This window comes from Oncorhynchus tshawytscha, linkage group LG21 (genome assembly GCF_018296145.1).
Source record: "Oncorhynchus tshawytscha isolate Ot180627B linkage group LG21, Otsh_v2.0, whole genome shotgun sequence".
Taxonomy (NCBI): domain Eukaryota; kingdom Metazoa; phylum Chordata; class Actinopteri; order Salmoniformes; family Salmonidae; genus Oncorhynchus; species Oncorhynchus tshawytscha.
The window spans coordinates 30,210,576-30,231,826 of record NC_056449.1 but is presented as its reverse complement, the minus strand read 5'-3'; the positions used below and the strand labels follow the sequence as shown (position 1 = coordinate 30,231,826).

At 46.6% G+C, this 21,251-nt stretch overlaps 1 protein-coding gene across 1 annotated transcript in view; it reads right to left on the bottom strand.

Annotated features, from left to right (window-relative positions):
• Window positions 1-20,966, bottom strand: part of LOC112264204 (teneurin-2) — a 45,611-nt gene extending 24,645 nt beyond the window's left edge. The window contains exons 1-11 of the mRNA XM_042303007.1: window positions 20,755-20,966; window positions 20,280-20,399; window positions 16,320-16,581; window positions 14,600-14,867; window positions 12,756-12,899; window positions 12,026-12,275; window positions 8,593-8,613; window positions 8,172-8,401; window positions 3,203-3,357; window positions 1,261-1,362; window positions 87-260 (exon numbers count right to left, since the gene is read on the bottom strand). Of these exons, the coding sequence (XP_042158941.1) occupies window positions 87-260; window positions 1,261-1,362; window positions 3,203-3,357; window positions 8,172-8,401; window positions 8,593-8,613; window positions 12,026-12,275; window positions 12,756-12,899; window positions 14,600-14,867; window positions 16,320-16,581; window positions 20,280-20,399; window positions 20,755-20,954 (1,926 nt within the window). The 5' untranslated portion in view covers window positions 20,955-20,966. The remainder of the gene's footprint in view (window positions 1-86; window positions 261-1,260; window positions 1,363-3,202; window positions 3,358-8,171; window positions 8,402-8,592; window positions 8,614-12,025; window positions 12,276-12,755; window positions 12,900-14,599; window positions 14,868-16,319; window positions 16,582-20,279; window positions 20,400-20,754) is intronic.
• Window positions 20,967-21,251: the final 285 nt, after the last annotated feature.

Here is a 21,251-nt window from a genome sequence, read left to right as displayed (position 1 = left end):
AATGCCTTTCTTGCAAACTCCAAACCCCACAATGCAGTAAGGTAAAGCTACTTTTTTTATGTTTCAAGACAAAGGTGCTGTTGTACCTGTCTGACGCGGTTGATCTTCTTCTCGTCTGTCTCAGCGATGTAGAGAACTCCGGTGTAAGACAGGGCGATGGCTGTCGCGCTCTCCAACGCAGCATGGATGGCAAGCTTACTCAGGCTGTAGTCTACACCTGGAACCTGACAATGCATGGGCCGCCCTGCTATGACGCTCACCTGGGGCGATAATGTTATTTAATGTACAGATAATATAACAAGACATATATCATAATAGCATCATGATTTTGTTGAAGTCACGATAACCTCTTGCATCGCAATAACTGATTATATCGTGATAATTGATTATATTATGATTATTAATTATATCGTGATAACTGATTATATCATAATTATTGATTATATCATGATAACTGATTATATCGTGATAATTGATTATATCGTGATTATTGGTTATATCGTGATTATTGATTATATCGTGATAACTGATTATATCATGATAATTGATTATATCGTGATAACTGATTGTATCGTGATAACTGATTATATCGTGATAACTGATTATATCATGATTATTGATTATATCGTGATAATTGATTATATCATGACAATTGATTATATCGTGATAACTGATTATATCATGATAATTGATTATATCGTGATAATGGATTATATCATGATAATTGATTATATCGGGATAACTGATTATATCATGATAATTGATTATATCGTGATAACTGATTATATCATGATAATTGATTATATCATGATAACTGATTATATCATGATTATTGATTGTATCGTGATAACTGATTATATCGAGATAATTGATTATATCATGATGATTGATTATATCGTGATAATTGATTATATCGTGATAACTGATTATATCATGATAATTGATTATATCGTGATAATTGATTATATCGTGATAACTGATTATATCATGATTATTGATTATATCATGATTATTGATTATATCATGATAACTGATTATATCATGATTATTGATTATATCATGATTATTGATTATATCGTGATAACTGATTATATCATGGTTATTGATTATATCATGATTATTGATTATATCATGATAACTGATTATATCATGATTATTGATTATATCATGATTATTGATTATATCGTGATAACTGATTATATTACGACAGTAGTTTAAAACGGCCTATATGACGATAATTGATAAGGAAGCAAAACTCACTTGGTGGTTCTCAGTGATGCGCAGCACAACGTTGTTCTCCAGGACGTACAGAGAGTTATCCATGGGGTTTACTGCCAGGTCTGTAGGCCACTCCAGACGCACCTGATAAACAAAATAACAAACAAATTCAGGGTTTATCACAAAAGCCACATAACAAAAAGTATGTGGACATCACTTCAAATTAGTGGATTTGGCTATTTCACTCACACTAACTGCTGACAGGTGTATAAAATCAACCGTACAGCCATGCAATCTCCATAGACAAACATTTGCAGTAGAAGGGCCTTACTGAAGAGCTCCGTGACTTTCAACGTGGCAATGTCATAGGATGCCACCTTTCCAACAAGTCAGTTCATAATTTCTGCCCTGCTAGAGCTTTCCCGGTCAACTGTAAGTGCTGTTATTGTGAAGTGGAAACGTCTAGGAGCAACAACGGCCAGCTGTGAAGTGGTAGGCCACACAAGCTTACAGAACGGGACCTCCGAGTACTGAAGTGTGTAGAGAGTAAAAATAATTTGTCCTCGGTTGCAACATCACTACTGAGTCCCAAACTGCCTCTGGAAGCAACTTCAGCACAATAACTATTCATCTGGAGCTTCATGAAATGGGTTGATATGGCCGACCAGATGCACACAAGCCTAAATTCACCATGCACAATGCCAAGCATTGGCTGGAGTGGTGTAAAGCTTGCCGCCATTGAACTCTGGAACAGTGGAAGCACATACTCTGGCGTGAGGAATCACGCTTCACCACCTGGCAGTCCGATGGACTAATCTGGGTCTGGCTAATGCCAGGAGAACGCTACCTGCCCGAATGCATAGCAACAACTGTAAAGTTTGGTGGAGGAGGAATAATGGTCTGGGGCTGTTTTTCATGGTTTGGGCCCCTTAGTTCCAGTGAAGGGAAATCTTAATGATACAGCATACAATGACATTCTAGATGATTCTGTGCTTCCAACTTTGTGGTAACAGTTTGGGGAAGGCCCTTTCCTGGTTCAGCATGACAATGCTCCCAGACACAAAGTGAGGTCAATACAGAAATGGTTTGTCGAGATCAGTGTGGAAGAACTTGACTGGCCTGCACCGAGCCCTGACCTCAACTCCATCGAACACCTTTGGGATGAATTGGAACGCCGACTGTGAGTCAGGTCTAACCACCCAACATCAGTGCCCGACCTCACTAATTGTCACGTTCTGACCTTTATTTCCTTTGTTTTGTATTTATTTAGTATGGTCAGGGCGTGAGTTGGGTGGGCAGTCTATGTTTGTTTTTCTATGATTTGGGTATTTCTATGTTTCGGCCTAGTATGGTTCTCAATCAGAGGCAGGTGTCATTAGTTGTCTCTGATTGAGAATCATACTTAGGTAGCCTGGGTTGCACTGTTTGTTTGTGGGTGATTGTCTATGTTGATTGCTTGTTTCAGCGCAGTTTGCATTTAGCTTCACGGTTGTTCTTTCGTTTATTGTTTTTGTATAGGGTTTCAGTGTTCAGTGTTTTCTGTATTAAAATGAATGATGAACACATACCACGCCGCATTTTGGTCCTCCGATCCATCTCGCCTCTCCTCTTCAGAAGAAGAGGAGGACGACCGTGACACTAATACTCTTGTGGCTGAATGAAAGTCCCTGCAGCAATGTTCCAACAACTAGTGGAAAGCCTTCCCAGAAGAATGGAGGCTGTTATAGCAGCAAAGGGGGGACTGACTCCATATTAATGCCCATGATTTTGTTAGGAGATGTTCGACAAGCAGGTGTCCACATACTTTTGAACATGTAGTGTATTTTCAGAATTTTACAGGAGACCAAAAAGAAAGTGTTGATTGTTTTCAACCTGTTTGAAATGTTCATAACTGATTTAAATGGACACTTACATATTTTTGGCTCCAACTAAATCAAGTTCCTCCCTCCCCCCTCTCTCCTCATGTAATGAACTCTCTCCCTACCTGGCTGACGTCCATGCTAGCGTCACAGCTGAGTGGTCGTACTGCGGTCAGGTCGTTGGCGCCCAGTAGAGTGGAGATGATGCCGTTTTGGTCAACCTTACGGATCATAGTGGCGTCCACAAAATACATCAGACCATTCTGATCCACAGCAATACCTGGAGAAACACACACACACTGCATCAGACCATTCTGATCCACAGCAATACCTGGAGAAACACACACACACACTGCATCAGACCATTCTGATCCACAGCAATACCTGGAGAGAAACACACACACACACTGCATCAGACCATTCTGATCCAAAGCAATACCTGGAGAGAAACACACACACACACTGCATCAGACCATTCTGATCCACAGCAATACCTGGAGAAACACACACACACACACTGCATCAGACCATTCTGATCCACAGCAATACCTGGAGAGAAACACACACACACACTGCATCAGACCATTCTGATCCAAAGCAATACCTGGAGAGAAACACACACACACACTGCATCAGACCATTCTGATCCACAGCAATACCTGGAGAAACACACACACACACTGCATCAGACCATTCTGATCCAAAGCAATACCTGGAGAGAAACACACACACACACTGCATCAGACCATTCTGATCCACAGCAATACCTGGAGAAACACACACACACACTGCATCAGAACATTCTGATCCAAAGCAATACCTGGAGAGAAACACACACACACACTGCATCAGACCATTCTGATCCACAGCAATACCTGGAGAAACACACACACACACTGCATCAGACCATTCTGATCCACAGCAATATCTGGAGAGAAACACACACACTGCATCAGACCATTCTGATCCACAGCAATACCTGGGAGGGGGAAGGAGGACGTTTTAATTCACCTTCATACGTAAGTGGGTACAAAATAAATATATTAGGCCAATAAATGTTATTTTATAAGATGCAACAACTTGGTAATTAGTAAGTTATTTAATGATGATGAGTATTGTAGCATTGCTTTCCAGGGTCCCCCAGGGTATCACTGTGTCCTTGCAGTTTCTACTTTCTGTTCGCCAGCAAGTTGATCAAATGTCTTTGGAAAGTAAAGACTGATATGATGCATTTATCGCCTGCTCCCATTTCACCTGTCAGTGATGTCACTCTGTCCATAGCAGACAGACAGACAGACAGACAGACAGACAGACAGACAGACAGACGGACAGACAGATAGACAGCTGTGCTGTGTGTCAGTGGTGTCACTCTGTCTATAGTAGGCAGACAGACAGACAGACAGATAGACAGCTGTGCTGTGTGTCAGTGGTGTCACTCTGTCCATAGTAGGCAGACAGACAGACAGATAGACAGCTGTGCTGTGTGTCAGTGGTGTCACTCTGTCCATAGTAGGCAGACAGACAGATAAATAGACAGTTGTGTGTGTGTCAGTGGTGTCACTCTGTCTATAGTAGGCAGACAGACAGACAGACAGACAGATAGACAGCTGTGCTGTGTGTCAGTGGTGTCACTCTGTCCATAGTAGGCAGACAGACAGATAAATAGACAGTTGTGCTGTGTGTCAGTGGTGTCACTCTGTCCATAGTAGGCAGACAGACAGATAAATAGACAGCTGTGCGTGTGTCAGTGGTGTCACTCAGTCTATAGTAGGCAGACAGACAGACAGATAGACAGCTGTGCTGTGTGTCAGTGGTGTCACTCTGTCTATAGTAGGCAGACAGACAGACAGACAGACAGATAGACAGTTGTGCTGTGTGTCAGTGGTGTCACTCTGTCTATAGTAGGCAGACAGACAGACAGATAGACAGTTGTGCTGTGTGTCAGTGGTGTCACTCTGTCTATAGTAGGCAGACAGACAGACAGATAGACAGTTGTGCTGTGTGTCAGTGGTGTCACTCTGTCCATAGTAGGCAGACAGACAGGGAGGAGAGGAGGAGAGGAGGGAGAGGGGTAGCAGACAGACAGACAGACAGACAGACAGACAGACAGATAGACAGCTGTGCTGTGTGTCAGTGGTGTCACTCTGTCCATAGTAGGCAGACAGACAGACAGACAGTTGTGTATTCTCTTGAAAACACACCACCCTAAATGTAACTATGATGTACACACAGACAGACAGACAGACACACAGACAGACCAATATACAGACTGATATGCAGATTAGATTGAGGTCTGGGCTTTGACAAGGTCATTCCAAGACATTTAAATGTTTCCCCTTGCACCACTCGAGTGTCGCTATAGCAGTATGCTAGGTCATTGTTCTGCTGGAAGGTGAACCTCCATCCCAGTCTCAAATCTTTGGAAGACTGAAACAGGTTTCCCTCAAGAATTTCCCTGTATTTAGCGCCATCCATCATTCCTTCAATTCTGACCAGTTTCCCAGTCCCTGCCGATGAAAAACATCCCCACAGCATGATGCTGCTACCACCATGTTTCACTTTGGGGATGGTGTTCTCGGGGTGATGAGAGGCGTTGGGTTTGCGCCAGACATAGCGTTGTCCTTGATGGCCAAAAAGCTAAATTTTAGTCTCATCTGACGAGAGTACCTTGTTTCATATTTTTTTCTTTAAGAAATTGCTTTTTTTCTGGCCACTCTTCCATAAAGCCCAGCTCTGTGGAGTGTACGGCTTAAAGTGGTCCTATGGACAGATACTCCAATCTCTGCTGTGGAGCTTTGCATCTCCTTCAGGGTTATCTTTGGTCTCCTTGTTGCCTCTCTGATTAATACCCTCCTTGCCTGCTCCATGAGTTTTGGTGGGTGGCCCTCTCTTGGCAGGTTTGTTGTGGTGCCATATTCTTTCCATTTTTTAATAATGGATTTAATGGTGCTCTGTGGGATGTTCAAAGTTTCAGATATTTTTTTTTAACCCAACCCTGATCTGTACTTCTCCACAACTTTGTCCCTGACCTGTTTGGAGATCTCCTTGGTCTTCATGGTGCCGCTTGCTTGGTGGTGCCCCTTGCTTAGTGGTGTTGCAGACTCTGGGGCCTTTCAGAACAGAATATACTGAGATCATGTGACAGATCATGTGACACTTAGATTGCACACAGGTGAACTTTATTTAACTAGTTATGTGACTTCTGAAGGTAATTGTTTGCACCAGATCTTATTTAGGGGCTTCATAGCAAAGGGGTGAACATATGCACGCACCACTTTTCCGTTTTACATTTTGGGGATTTTTTTTCATTTCACTTCACCAATTTGGACTATTTTGTGTTTGTCCATTAGATGAAATACAAATAAAAATCTATTTAAATTACAGGTTGTAATGGAACAAAATAGGAAAAACACCAAGGGGATGAATAATTTTGCAAGGCACTGTACAGACAGACAGACAGACAGGCAGACAGACAGACAGACAGGCAGGCGGACAGACAGACAGACAGACAGACTTCTGGGGGAAAGAGAGAAAGGAATAGCAGTGATGGATCGAAGCAATGCCATGGAACGGATGGAGAAGAGAGGGAGAAGAGAGGGAGAAGAGAGGGAGAGGGGTAACAGGGTGCCTTTGAACAGAGAAGTACTAGCACACAGGGAGGAGAGGAGGGAGAGGGGTAACAGGGTGCCTTTGAACAGAGAAGAACTAGCACACAGGGAGGAGAGGAGGGAGAGGGGTAACAGGGTGCCTTTGAACAGAGAAGTACTAGCACACAGGGAGGAGAGGAGGGAGAGGGGTAACAGGGTGCCTTTGAACAGAGAAGTACTAGCACACAGGGAGGAGAGGAGGGAGAGGGGTAACAGGGTGCCTTTGAACAGAGAAGTACTAGCACACAGGGAGGAGAGGAGGGAGAGGGGTAACAGGGTGCCTTTGAACAGAGAAGTACTAGCACACAGGGAGGAGAGGAGGGAGAGGGGTAACAGGGTGCCTTTGAACAGAGAAGTACTAGCACACAGGGAGGAGAGGAGGGAGAGGGGTAACTGGGTGCCTTTGAACAGAGAAGTACTAGCACACAGGGAGGAGAGGAGGGAGAGGGGTAACAGGGTGCCTTTGAACAGAGAAGTACTAGCACACAGGGAGGAGAGGAGGGAGAGGGGTAACTGGGTGCCTTTGAACAGAGAAGTACTAGCACACAGGGAGGAGAGGAGGGAGAGGGGTAACAGGGTGCCTTTGAACAGAGAAGTACTAGCACACAGGGAGAAGAGGAGGGAGAGGGGTAACAGGGTGCCTTTGAACAGAGAAGTACTAGCACACAGGGAGGAGAGGAGGGAGAGGGGTAACTTGGTGCCTTTGAACAGAGAAGTACTAGCACACAGGGAGGAGAGGAGGGAGAGGGGTAACAGGGTGCCTTTGAACAGAGAAGTACTAGCACACAGGGAGGAGAGGAGGGAGAGGGGTAACAGGGTGCCTTTGAACAGAGAAGTACTAGCACACAGGGAGGAGAGGAGGGAAAGAGAAAGAGAGAGGCCAGTGACAGAAGAGCTGGAGGGCTGAGAGAGATAGAAATAGACAGACAGAGAGAGGGAGAGAGAAAGAGGACTGACAGGGCAGGCTGATAAGTGCTGGCTGGCTTTGTATCCTTCTGACAGGAAGGATACACACACACACACACACACACACACACACACACACACACACACACACACACACACACACACACACACACACACTGAGGACATGTGACAGGGTGACATCTTTGACAGTTTGGTGTCAGTGTTCTTCTTTTTGATGCAGGCTTCATCACGTCATCCTACCTTCAGCTGTAATCTGGTTTATAACCTCCTTCTGATTCTGCCCTGCTTTACTTTCACTACTAGACGGACAATTCGTTTCATCATCAGTGTTCTGATATAGAAAAGGACAGATATCACTACTACTTTCACTACTAGATCATGAATACCAGCACCTCAGTAACACAGACGTCTCTTCCTTTCCTATCCTAGTTACACTTGGGAACTTATGAGGGTACTGTCCATGGCTTATCCCTCATTTTGTGGAGATCTCTTTGTGTGTGTATGTTCCTCTACTCCTCACCTTTGGGGCTCATCAGTGTCGCCTCAGTAGCTTTGCCTCCATCCCCACAGCGCTCGTCGAAGGGCAGACACTGCTCTCCTGTCCCAGCTACCACCTCTGCGTTGTCCGACAGAAGCCGCCCGCCCGTCAGAGAGCGCACACGGTAGATACGCCGCGAATTGGTATCCGAGATAAACAACGCTCCTGTTACCGGGTCAATGGCCAGGAAGTACTTATGAGTGGGGTTGTTACTGTGGGACAGAGAGAGAACAATAAAGTTATTGGAATTTGAATTGAATTGGAGAAAAATAACTTAGATTAAAACAATATTTCCCAGGGGGCAATTTAACAATCTTTGTGATTAAAGTAACTCTAAATTACGGCTTCAATTTCACTTTTAAGCTTGGAATTTCTGATTTAAGCGAGGAGCGAAGCATCTTACCTGTGTCTGAAATCTTTGTTCCTATAAAGGATAAGACAGACAAAAACAACCCAAAACAAATGTTAATGTAGTATCATTGAGAGATAGCTGTAATGTTTCTGAGGGGACAACAGAACAACACACAGAGAGAGAGAGAGAGAGAGATAGCTGTAGTGTTTCTGAGGGGACAACAGAACAACACAGAGAGAGAGAGATAGCTGTACTGTTTCTGAGGGGACAACAGAACAACAGAGAGAGAGAGAGATAGCTGTAGTGTTTCTGAGGGGACAACAGAACAACAGAGAGAGAGAGAGATAGCTGTAGTGTTTCTGAGGGGACAACAGAACAACAGAGAGAGAGAGAGAGAGAGATAGCTGTAGTGTTTCTGAGGGGACAACATAATGACAGAGAGAGAGAGATAGCTGTAGTGTTTCTGAGGGGACAACAGAACAACAGAGAGAGAGAGAGATAGCTGTAGTGTTTCTGAGGGGACAACAGAACGACAGAGAGAGAGATAGCTGTAGTGTTTCTGAGGGGACAACAGAACAACAGAGAGAGAGAGATAGCTGTAGTGTTTCTGAGGGGACAACAGAACAACACAGAGAGAGAGAGAGATAGCTGTAGTGTTTCTGAGGGGACAACAGAACAACAGAGAGAGAGAGATAGCTGTAGTGTTTCTGAGGGGACAACAGAACAACAGAGAGAGAGAGATAGCTGTAGTGTTTCTGAGGGGACAACAGAACGACAGAGAGAGAGAGAGATAGCTGTAGTGTTTCTGAGGGGACAACAGAACGACAGAGAGAGAGAGAGATAGCTGTAGTGTTTCTGAGGGGACAACAGAACAACAGAGAGAGAGAGAGCTGTAGTGTTTCTGAGGGGACAACAGAACAACAGAGAGAGATAGCAATAGTGTTTCTGAGGGGACAACAGAACAACAGAGAGAGAGAGAGAGATAGCTGTAGTGTTTCTGAGGGGACAACAGAACAACAGAGAGAGAGAGATAGCTGTAGTGTTTCTGAGGGGACAACAGAACAACAGAGAGAGAGAGATAGCTGTAGTGTTTCTGAGGGGACAACAGAACAACAGAGAGAGATAGCAATAGTGTTTCTGAGGGGACAACAGAATGACAGAGAGAGAGAGATAGCTGTAGTGTTTCTGAGGGGACAACAGAACAACAGAGAGAGAGAGATAGCTGTACTGTTTCTGAGGGGACAACAGAACGACATAGAGAGAGAGATAGCTGTACAGTTTCTGAGGGGACAACAGAACAACAGAGAGAGAGAGATAGCTGTCGTGTTTCTGAGGGGACAACAGAACAACAGAGAGAGAGAGAGATAGCTGTAGTGTTTCTGAGGGGACAACAGAACAACAGAGAGAGAGAGAGATAGCTGTAGTGTTTCTGAGGGGACAACAGAACAACAGAGAGAGAGAGATAGCTGTAGTGTTTCTGAGGGGACAACAGAACAACAGAGAGAGAGAGAGATAGCTGTAGTGTTTCTGAGGGGACAACAGAACAACAGAGAGAGAGAGAGAGAGATAGCTGTAGTGTTTCTGAGGGGACAACAGAACAACAGAGAGAGAGAGAGATAGCTGTAGTGTTTCTGAGGGGACAACAGAACAACAGAGAGAGATAGCAATAGTGTTTCTGAGGGGACAACAGCACAACAGAGAGAGAGAGAGATAGCTGTAGTGTTTCTGAGGGGACAACAGAACAACAGAGAGAGAGAGATAGCTGTAGTGTTTCTGAGGGGACAACAGAACAACAGAGAGAGATAGCAATAGTGTTTCTGAGGGGACAACAGAACGACAGAGAGAGAGAGATAGCTGTAGTGTTTCTGAGGGGACAACAGAACAACAGAGAGAGAGAGATAGCTGTACTGTTTCTGAGGGGACAACAGAACGACAGAGAGAGAGAGATAGCTGTACTGTTTCTGAGGGGACAACAGAACGACAGAGAGAGAGAGATAGCTGTGGAGCGGTGGAGGGAAGAGCATAGTTAAATATGGATAAAAACACCCAGGAGATATACGATCTAGTGCAGTGTATAATTCTACTTCAATCACTCTGTCCCCCGAGCCCTCCCTGCTTTCATTACAACCTCACTGATCTCATCCAACATGTTCTATATCCTACACACTACTCCACTCCTCTGTCCTCTCCCCCTCCTCTCAGTTTCTCCCCTCCCTTCCCCTCCCCTCCCCTCCTCTGACCACTCCTGTCCTCTCCTTTTCTCCTTCACTCCTCTTCTCTCCCTCTCCTCGTCCCATTCCCTCCATCACTCCTGCTCTCCTCTCCTCCTTCACCCTTCCTCCCACCAGTCCCTCTCTCTTCTACCCATCTCTTCCCACCCCAGCCCATCCCCTTCCTCCAACCAGTCCCTCTCTCTTCTATCCATCTCCTCCCACCCCAGCCCATCCCCTTCCTCCAACCAGTCCCTCTCTCTTCTACCCATCTCCTCCCACCCCAGCCCATCCCCTTCCTCCAACCAGTCCCTCTCTCTTCTACCCATCTCCTCCCACCCCAGCCCATCCCCTTCCTCCCACCAGTCCCTCTCTCTTCTACCCATCTCCTCCCACCCCAGCCCATCCCCTTCCTCCAACCAGTCCCTCTCTCTTCTATCCATCTCCTCCCACCCCAGCCCATCCCCTTCCTCCCACCAGTCCCTCTCTCTTCTACCCATCTCCTCCCACCCCAGCCCATCCCCTTCCTCCCACCAGTCCCTCTCTCTTCTACCCATCTCCTCCCACCCCAGCCCATCCCCTTCCTCCCACCAGTCCCTCTCTCTTCTACCCATCTCCTCCCACCCCAGCCCATCCCCTTCCTCCCACCAGTCCCTCTCTCTTCTACCCATCTCCTCCCACCCCAGCCCATCCCCTTCCTCCAACCAGTCCCTCTCTCTTCTATCCATCTCCTCCCACCCCAGCCCATCCCCTTCCTCCCACCAGTCCCTCTCTCTTCTATCCATCTCCTCCCACCCCAGCCCATCCCCTTCCTCCAACCAGTCCCTCTCTCTTCTATCCATCTCCTCCCACCCCAGCCCATCCCCTTCCTCCAACCAGTCCCTCTCTCTTCTATCCATCTCCTCCCACCCCAGCCCATCCCCTTCCTCCAACCAGTCCCTCTCTCTTCTATCCATCTCCTCCCACCCCAGCCCATCCCCTTCCTCCCACCAGTCCCTCTCTCTTCTATCCATCTCCTCCCACCCCAGCCCATCCCCTTCCTCCAACCAGTCCCTCTCTCTTCTATCCATCTCCTCCCACCCCAGCCCATCCCCTTCCTCCAACCAGTCCCTCTCTCTTCTATCCATCTCCTCCCACCCCAGCCCATCCCCTTCCTCCCACCAGTCCCTCTCTCTTCTATCCATCTCCTCCCACCCCAGCCCAGCCCAACCCCCTCCTCCTCCCTCTCCTCTCCTCTCCCAAATCTTCTCCTCTCCTCATCCCTGCATCTGTACCTCAGTTCCAGTATGCCCGTGGTATTGAGCGAGGGGTAGACCCTGCGTATGAAGTTCAGGTCTCCCACGTAGAGGCTCCCGTCGATGCCTGTTGCCAGGGCTACGGGCGCCAGTAGCTTGTTGCTGTCGGCGAGGCCGTTACAGCTGGGGCAGGAGATAGAGCGTCGACGGCCGTTCCCCATTACACTGCTGATCACAGGGGGCTGCTGTGACACAAACACGTTCTCACCACTACCCTTATGGAGGATACCTAGACAGGATGGAGGGAGGGAGACAGGGAGGGAGGGAGGGAGGGAAGGAAGGAAGGAGGGAGGGAGGGAGGGATCAATGAATTCATTCATTTTATTTAAGAAAAAACCCCACATACTATTGATTCAGTATGTGGGTGTGTATGTGTATGTACATACAGTGCCTTGCGAAAGTATTCGGCCCCCTTGAACTTTGCGACCTTTTGCCACATTTCAGGCTTCAAACATAAAGATATAAAACTGTATTTTTTTGTGAAGAATCAACAACAAGTGGGACACAATCATGAAGTGGAACGACATTTATTGGATATTTCAAACTTTTTTAACAAATCAAAAACTGAAAAATTGGGCGTGCAAAATTATTCAGCCCCTTTACTTTTAGTGCAGCAAACTCTCTCCAGAAGTTCAGTGAGGATCTCTGAATGATCCAATGTTGACCTAAATGACTAATGATGATAAATACAATACAAATACAAACATACTGCTGCGTGTGTTGAGTATATGGTGTTTATCCAGAGACCAGCCTCCCAGATTAGAAGGGTCCAGTTCAAAGCCCTGTAGTACTGCTGTCCTCTTCTCCCATAGGATCAGACTGGCACACGACTCATATTCATACCCCACTGACACTAGAGAGAGAAAGAGAGAGAGAGAGACATAGACAGAGACAGACAGACAGAGAGAGAGAGAGAGAGAGAGAGAGAGAGAGAGAGAGAGAGAGAGACAGAGAGAGAAGTGGGAGTGAGAGAGAGAGAAAATATACTTCATAAACAAAGCAGTATGGGGACAAGCAACTTTTCAAACACCAGACAGATATTCAGTCAGACAAACAGATACAGACAGACAACTCCAGACAGACAGACAGGCAGACAGACAGACAACCCCAGACAGACAGACCCAGACAGACAGACAGACAGCCAGACAGACAGACAGACAGACAGACAGACCCAGACAGACAGACAGCAAGACAACCCCAGACAGACAGACCCAGACAGACCCAGACAGACAGACAGACAGACAGACAGACAGACAGACAACCCCCAGACAGACAGACAGACAGACAGACAGACAGACAGACAGACAGCAAGACAACCCCAGACAGACAGACCCAGACAGACAGACAGACAGACAGACAGACAGACAGACAGACAGACAGACAGACAGACAGACAGACAACCCCAGACAGACAGACCGACAGACAGACAACCCCAGACAGACAGACCCAGACAGACAGCCAGACAGACAGACAGCAAGACAACCCCAGACAGACAGACCCAGACAGACAGACAACCCCAGATAGACAGACAGACAGACAGACAGACAGACAGACAGACAGACAGACAGACAGACAGACAACCCCCCCAGACAGACAGACCCAGAGAGACAGACAGACAGACAACCCCAGACAGACAGACAGACAGACAACCCCAGACAGACAGACAGACAGACCACCCCAGACAAACTGACAGACAGACAGACAGACAACCCCAGACAGACAGACAGACAGACAGACAGACAGACAGACAGACAGACAGACAACCCCAGACAGGCAGACAAACCCAGACAGACAGACAGACAGACCCAGACAGACAGACAGACAGACAGACCACAGTACTAATAAAGTAAAGTGAGATGCAGTTAGCACAGCTTGTGCTCTTTAGCACTTGTGTCCAGACCAGACCCTTCCTCCTCTCACCCCACTAACACCTCGTTAAGGCCATAACCCAATTAACATCCTTGTCATGGTGTCAAATCAATTAAAAACATGTTAATTAGAAAGAGCGAGAGAGGGTGTGGGGTTCACTGTCCCTGCAGGCAGTTCTGTGACAACTAGAAAGTGTTGTCATGGTGACAGATCCATTTCTCTCCTATCATTCAACAGTGTTGACATGTTGTCATATCGACCATCGCTTGATTGACATAAACACACATTTACAGAAATATTAATTAATGTGCTTTGTCCCCTTCAGAAAAAACCTATTGAAAGTAAAGTAACGTTGGTTATCTAATCAATCATCTACATTGGAGCAATAGAGTGTGTGTGGACGTTACACTCTTTTCTGCTCTATGAGATGACAGACTTGACGCTCTAAGCCCTGGGTGGCAGTTAAACTCTCCTCTCCTCCTGTCACTCAGACGTAACCACGGCAGCTGTAACCGTGGTGAAGGGTTATTAGCTGTCAAGCAGAGTTAGCAGTCAGTGAAGCGAGCTGGGGGCCTCGGCACCCTCAGTGCTATTACTGCTCACAGACAGACAGACACACACGCTCATAAACACACACACAAACCCTACCCACTGCACTCACATACTCTATCTACACACACTCACCGACAGCTTCCGACAGCCCGTAGACTCTCTGTCCATAGGCATCTGTTTTATCCCAAATGTACGTGTAGGCCAGGTTGGGCGAGGCGTGGAACCACTTCTGGAAGAGATGTCCCTCCACAGCCACCATCAGGTGGACTTTGAGCAGGCCCAGAGACACCATGGCTGGGGTCATGGTCACCTTCAGCAGGCTGCGGTAGCCAGACGTCCTGGAGCTCAGGTAGCACAGCTTCAGACTGGTCCCTGGAACATCTATCATCTCGTGGAGCACCTGGAGAGAAGGAGAGAGAGAGAGAGAGATGAAGGAGGAAAGATAGAGAAGAGAGATGAAGGAGGGAGATGGAGGAGAGAGATGGAGGTGGAGGAGAGAGATGGAAGAGAGATGTAAGAGAGATGGAGGAGAGAGATGGAAGAGAGATGGAGGAGAGAGTTGGAGGAGAGAGGTGGAGGTGGAAAGATAGAGAAGAGAGATGAAGGAGAGAGATAGAGGAGAGAGATGGAGGAGAGAGGTAGAGGTGAGAGGTGGAGGTGGAAAGATAGAGAAGAGAGATGGAGGAGAGAGATGGAGGAGAGAGATGGAAGAGAGATGGAGGTGGAAAGATAGAGAAGAGAGATGAAGGAGAGAGATGGAAAAGACATGGAGGTGGAAAGATAGAGAAGAGAGATGAAGGAGAGTGATGGAGGAGAGATGGAGGAGAGAGATGGAAGAGAGATGGGGGAGAGAGATGGAGGAGAAATGTGGAGGAGAGAGATGGAGGAGAGAGATGAAGGAAAAAGATGAAGGAGAGAGATAGAGGAGAGAGATAGAAGAGAGATGGAGGAGAGATGAAGGAGAGAGATGGAGGAGAGAGATGGAGGAGAGAGATGGAGGGGAGAGATGAAGGGGAGAGATGGAGGAGAGAGATGAAGGGGAGAGATGGAAGAGAGATGGAAGAGAGATGGAGGAGGAAAGATAGAGAAGGAGGAGAGATGGAGGAGAGATGGAGCAGAGAGATGGAGGAGGAAAGGTGGGGAGATGGATGTAGGAGAGAGATGTAGGAGAGATGGAGGAAAAAGATGGAGGAGAGATGGAGGAGAAATATGAAGGAGGAGAGAGATGGAGGAGAGATGGAGGAAAGAGGGAGAGATGGATGTAGGAGAGAGATGTAGGAGAGATGGAGGAGAAATATGAAGGAGGAGAGAGATGGAGGAGGAATATGAAGGAGGAGAGAGATGGAGGAGGAATATGAAGGAGAGAGATGGAGGAGAGAGATGGAGGAGAGATGGAGGAGGAAAGATAGAGAAGGAGGAGAGATGGAGGAGAGATGGAGGAGGAAAGATAGAGATGGAGGAAAAAGATGGAGGAGAGATGGAGGAGAAATATGAAGGAGGAGAGAGGGAGGGGAAATATGAAGGAGGAGAGAGGGAGGGGAAATATGAAGGAGGAGAGAGGGAGGGGAAATATGAAGGAGGAGAGAGGGAGGAGAAATATGAAGGAGGAGAGAGGGAGGAGAAATATGAAGGAGGAGAGAGGGAGGGGAAATATGAAGGAGGAGAGAGGGAGGAGAAATATGAAGGAGGAGAGAGGGAGGGGAAATATGAAGGAGGAGAGAGATGGACAACACAGACAACACAGGAAAGATGAGTGTGAGAGGCTGGATACCTGACAGCACCTGGAGAGACAGAGGAGAGACAGAGGGATGAGAGGAAGGAGAGGAAGGAGATGGAAAGAGAGTCTGGTTACCTGTGTCTCAGGTATGATGGGCTTGTCCCTGGGTCTAGAGGAGAAGAGTGATGACAGAGGTGAGGTGATGACCACAGGTTCAGGTCGGAGGAAACCGCTGAGGTCACATCCTGGGATGGTGTTCTCCTCAGTCTTCATCACCAGCGTATCCATGACGTAGAAACGACTCCATGGTAACCAGACCGTGCGGTCCTGCGTGATGAACGGAGCGCGCTCAAACCTCAAGGTCAACGAGGCACCGCCGTTCGCTAGAAGGTCAAACCTGGAGACAGAATCAGAATTGGATTAGTTACTATGTACATTACCGTTCAAAAGTTTGGGGTCACTTAGAAGTACTTCCGGTGCCGACAGAGATGGCCGCCTCGCTTCGCGTTCCTAGGAAACTATGCAGTGTTTTTTTTTTTTTACGTGTTATTTCTTACATTAGTACCCCAGGTCATCTTAGGTTTCATTACATACAGTCGAGAAGAACTACTGAATATAAGATCAGCGTCAACTCACCATCAGTACGACCAAGAATATGTTTTTCGCGACGCGGATCCTGTGTTCTGCCTTTCAACCAGGACAACGGAATGGATCCTATGCGGCGACCCAAAAAAACGACTCTGAAAAAGAGGGAAACGAGGCGGTCTTCTGGTCAGACTCCGGAGACGGGCACATCGTGCACCACTCCCTAGCATTCTTCTTGCCAATGTCCAGTCTCTTGACAACAAGGGTGATGAAATCCGAGCAAGGGTAGCATTCCAGAGGGACATCAGAGACTGTAACGTTCTTTGCTTCACGGAAACATGGCTCACTGGAGAGACGCTATCGGAGGCGGTGCAGCCAGCGGGTTTCTCCACGCAACGCGCCGACAGAAACAAACATCTTTCTGGTAAGAAGAGGGGCGGGGGCGTATGCCTTATGGCCAACGTGACATGGTGTGATGAAAGAAACATACAGGAACTCAAATCCTTCTGTTCACCTGATTTAGAATTCCTCACAATCAAATGTAGACCGCATTATCTACCAAGAGAATTCTCTTCGATTATAATCACAGCCGTATATATCCCCCCAAGCAGACACATCGATGGCTCTGAACGAACTTTATTTGACTCTTTGCAAACTGGAATCCATTTATCCGGAGGCTGCATTCATTGTAGCTGGGGATTTTAACAAGGCTAATCTGAAAACAAGACTCCCTAAATTTTATCAGCATATCGATTGCGCAACCAGGGGTGGAAAAACCTTGGATCATTGTTACTCTAACTTCCGCAACGCATATAAGGCCCTGTCCCGCCCTCCTTTCGGAAAAGCTGACCACGACTCCATTTTGTTGATCCCTGCCTACAGACAGAAACTAAAACAAGAGGCTCCCACGCTGAGGTCTGTCCAACGCTGGTCCGACCAAGCTGACTCCACACTCCAAGACTGCTTCCATCACGTGGACTGGGATATGTTTCATATTGCGTCAGATAACAGTATTGACGAATACGCTGATTCGGTGTGCGAGTTCATTAGAACGTGCGTTGAAGATATCGTTCCCATAGCAACGATTAAAACAATCCCTAACCAGAAACCGTGGATTGATGGCAGCATTCGCCTGAAACTGAAAGTGCGAACCACTGCTTTTAATCAGGGCAAGGTGACTGGTAACATGACCGAACACAAACAGTGCAGCTATTCCTCCGCAAGGCTATCAAACAAGCTAAGTGTCAGTACAGAGACAAAGTAGAATCTCAATTCAACGGCTCAGACACAGGAGGCATGTGGCAGGGTCTACAGTCAATCACGGACTACAAGAAGAAATCCAGCCCAGTCACGGACCAGGATGTCTTGCTCCCAGGCAGACTAAATAACTTTTTTGCCCGCTTTGAGGACATTACAGTGCCACTGACACGGCCTGCAACGAAAACATGCGGACTCTCCTTCACTGCAGCCGAGGTGAGTAAGACATTTAAACGTGTTAACCCTCGCAAGGCTGCAGGCCCAGACGGCATCCCCAGCCACGCCCTCAGAGCATGCGCAGACCAGCTGGCCGGTGTGTTTACGGACATATTCAATCAATCCCTATACCAGTCTGCTGTTCCCACATGCTTCAAGAGGGCCACCATTGTTCCTGTTCCCAAGAAAGCTAAGGTAACTGAGCTAAACGACTACCGCCCCGTAGCACTCACTTCCGTCATCATGAAGTGCTTTGAGAGACTAGTCAAGGACCATATCACCTCCACCCTACCTGACACCCTAGACCCACTCCAATTTGCTTACCGCAAATAACCTCACACTCAACGTCAACAAAACTAAGGAGATGATTGTGGACTTCAGGAAACAGCAGAGGGAACACCCCCCTATCCACATCGATGGAACAGTAGTGGAGAGGGTAGCAAGTTTTAAGTTCATCGGCATACACATCACAGACAAACTGAATTGGTCCACTCACACAGACAGCATCGTGAAGAAGGCGCAGCAGCGCCTCTTCAACCTCAGGAGGCTGAAGAAATTCGGCTTGTCACCAAAAGCACTCACAAACTTCTACAGATGCACAATCGAGAGCACAATGCACAATCCTGGCGGGCTGTATCACCGCCTGGTACGGCAACTGCTCCACCCACAACCGTAAGGCTCTCCAGAGGGTAGTGAGGTCTGCACAACGCATCACCGGGGGCAAACTACCTGCCCTCCAGGACACCTACACCACCCGATGTTACAGGAAGGCCATAAAGATCATCAAGGACATCAACCACCCGAGCCACTGCCTGTTCACCCCGCTATCATCCAGAAGGCGAGGTCAGTACAGGTGCATCAAAGCTGGGACCGAGAGACTGAAAAACAGCTTCTATCTCAAGGCCATCAGACTGTTAAACAGCCACCACTAACATTGAGTGGCTGCTGCCAACACACTGACACTGACACTGACTCAACTCCAGCCACTTTAATAATGGGAATTGATGGGAAATGATGTAAATATATCACTAGCCACTTTAAACAATGCTACCTTATATAATGTTACTTACCCTACATTATTCATCTCATATGCATACGTATATACTGTACTCTATATCATCGACTGCATCCTTAGGTAATACATGTATCACTAGCCACTTTAACTATGCCACTTTGTTTACATACTCATCTCATATGTATATACTGTACTCGATACCATCTACTGTATCTTGCCTATGCTGCTCTGTACCATCACTCATTCATATATCCTTGTGTACATATTCTTTATCCCCTTACACTGTGTATAAGACAGTAGTTTTGGAATTGTTAGTTAGATTACTTGTTGGTTATTACTGCATTGTCGGAACTAGAAGCACAAGCATTTCACTACCCTCGCATTAACATCTGCTAACCATGTGTATGTGACAAATACAATTTGATTTGATTTGATTTGAAGTTTCCTTGTGTTTGAAAGAAAAGTTCTGTGAAGGGAGTAGTACACAGCGTTGTACAAAATCTTACATTTCTTGGCAATTTCTCGCACTGAATAACCTTCATTTCTCAGAACAAGAATAGACTGACGAGTTTCAGAAGAAAGTTCTTTGTCTGTAATCGAACCAACAAATGCTGATGCTCCAGATACTCAACTAGTCTAAAGAAGGCCAGTTGTATTGCTTCTTTAATGAGGACAACAGTTTTCAGAAGTGCTAACATAATTGCAAAGGGTTTTCTAATGATCAATTAGCCTTTTAAAATTATAAACTTGGATTAGCTAACACAACGTGCCGTTGGAACACAGGAGTGATGATTGTTGATAATGGGTCTCTGTACACCTATGTAGATATTCCATAAAAAAATCAGCCGTTTCCAGCTACTATAGTCATTTACAACATTAACAATGTCTACACTGTATTTCTGATCAATTTGATGTTATTTTAATGGACAAAAAAATGTACTTTTATTTCAAAAACAAGGACATTTCTAAGTGAGCCCAAACTTTTGAACGGTAGTGTGTGTGTATTTGTTTGTGGTACTTACGTTCCGTCCTGGCGTGTGAGAGTATATCCATAGTGTGGGTATCTGACAAAGGAAACATTGACTCCCACCAGGGGAGTACCATCTGTAGTTAACACCTGACCTCGGATCAGAGACGCCAAGCTGAGAGACAGAGCGACAGAGAGAGACAGAGAGAGACAGAGAGAGAGAGAGAGAGAGAGACAAAGATAGAGAGACAGAGACAGAGAGAGAGAGAGAGAGAGAGAGAAAGATAGAGAGTGAGAGTAAAGTTTACTGTTCATTTTTATTGTTAATTTCACTCTTGTATATTATCTACTTCACTTGCTTTGGCAATGTTAACATATGTTTCCTTTGCCAATAACGCTCCTTGAATTGAATTGAGAGAGAGATACTGTATATAATACATCAACAAAAATAATAGATTGTGTGTTAGTATTCACATGTGTGTGTGGTGTGTGTTGCAGTATGCGTCATGTGTATGTAATCTAAAGCTCACCTGGCATTGAATGGGTTTTCCCCAGGTATGATGTGTGTGCTGTCCTGTCCCACCAGCATCATGACCCTGTCATAGAAGGATCCTACCCGGGGTTGGGACAGAGACAGGGGGCTCTGCTGGATCACCTGGAGGGGGTCTCTGGAGCCCCGACACAGAGGGCTGTTCTGACACGGGCTCTGGATACAACAGTCTGGATCCATACAGTCCGTCAGACCATCTAGAGAGAGGAGGGAGAAAGAGAGGAGGAAAAAGGAGAGGAGGGAGAAAGAGAGAAGGGAGGAAGAAAGGAGTGAGAAAGAAAGGAGGGAGATAGAGAGGAGGGAGAAAGAGAGGAGGGAGAAAGAGAGAAGGGGGAAAGAGAGGAGGGAGAAAGAGAGTAGGGGGAAAGAGATCAGAGAGAAAGAGAGGAGTCGAGGGAGAGAGAAGGGAGAAAGAAAGGAGTGAGAAAGAGAGCAGGGAGAAAGAGAGGAGTGGAGAGAGAGAGGAGGGAGAAAGAG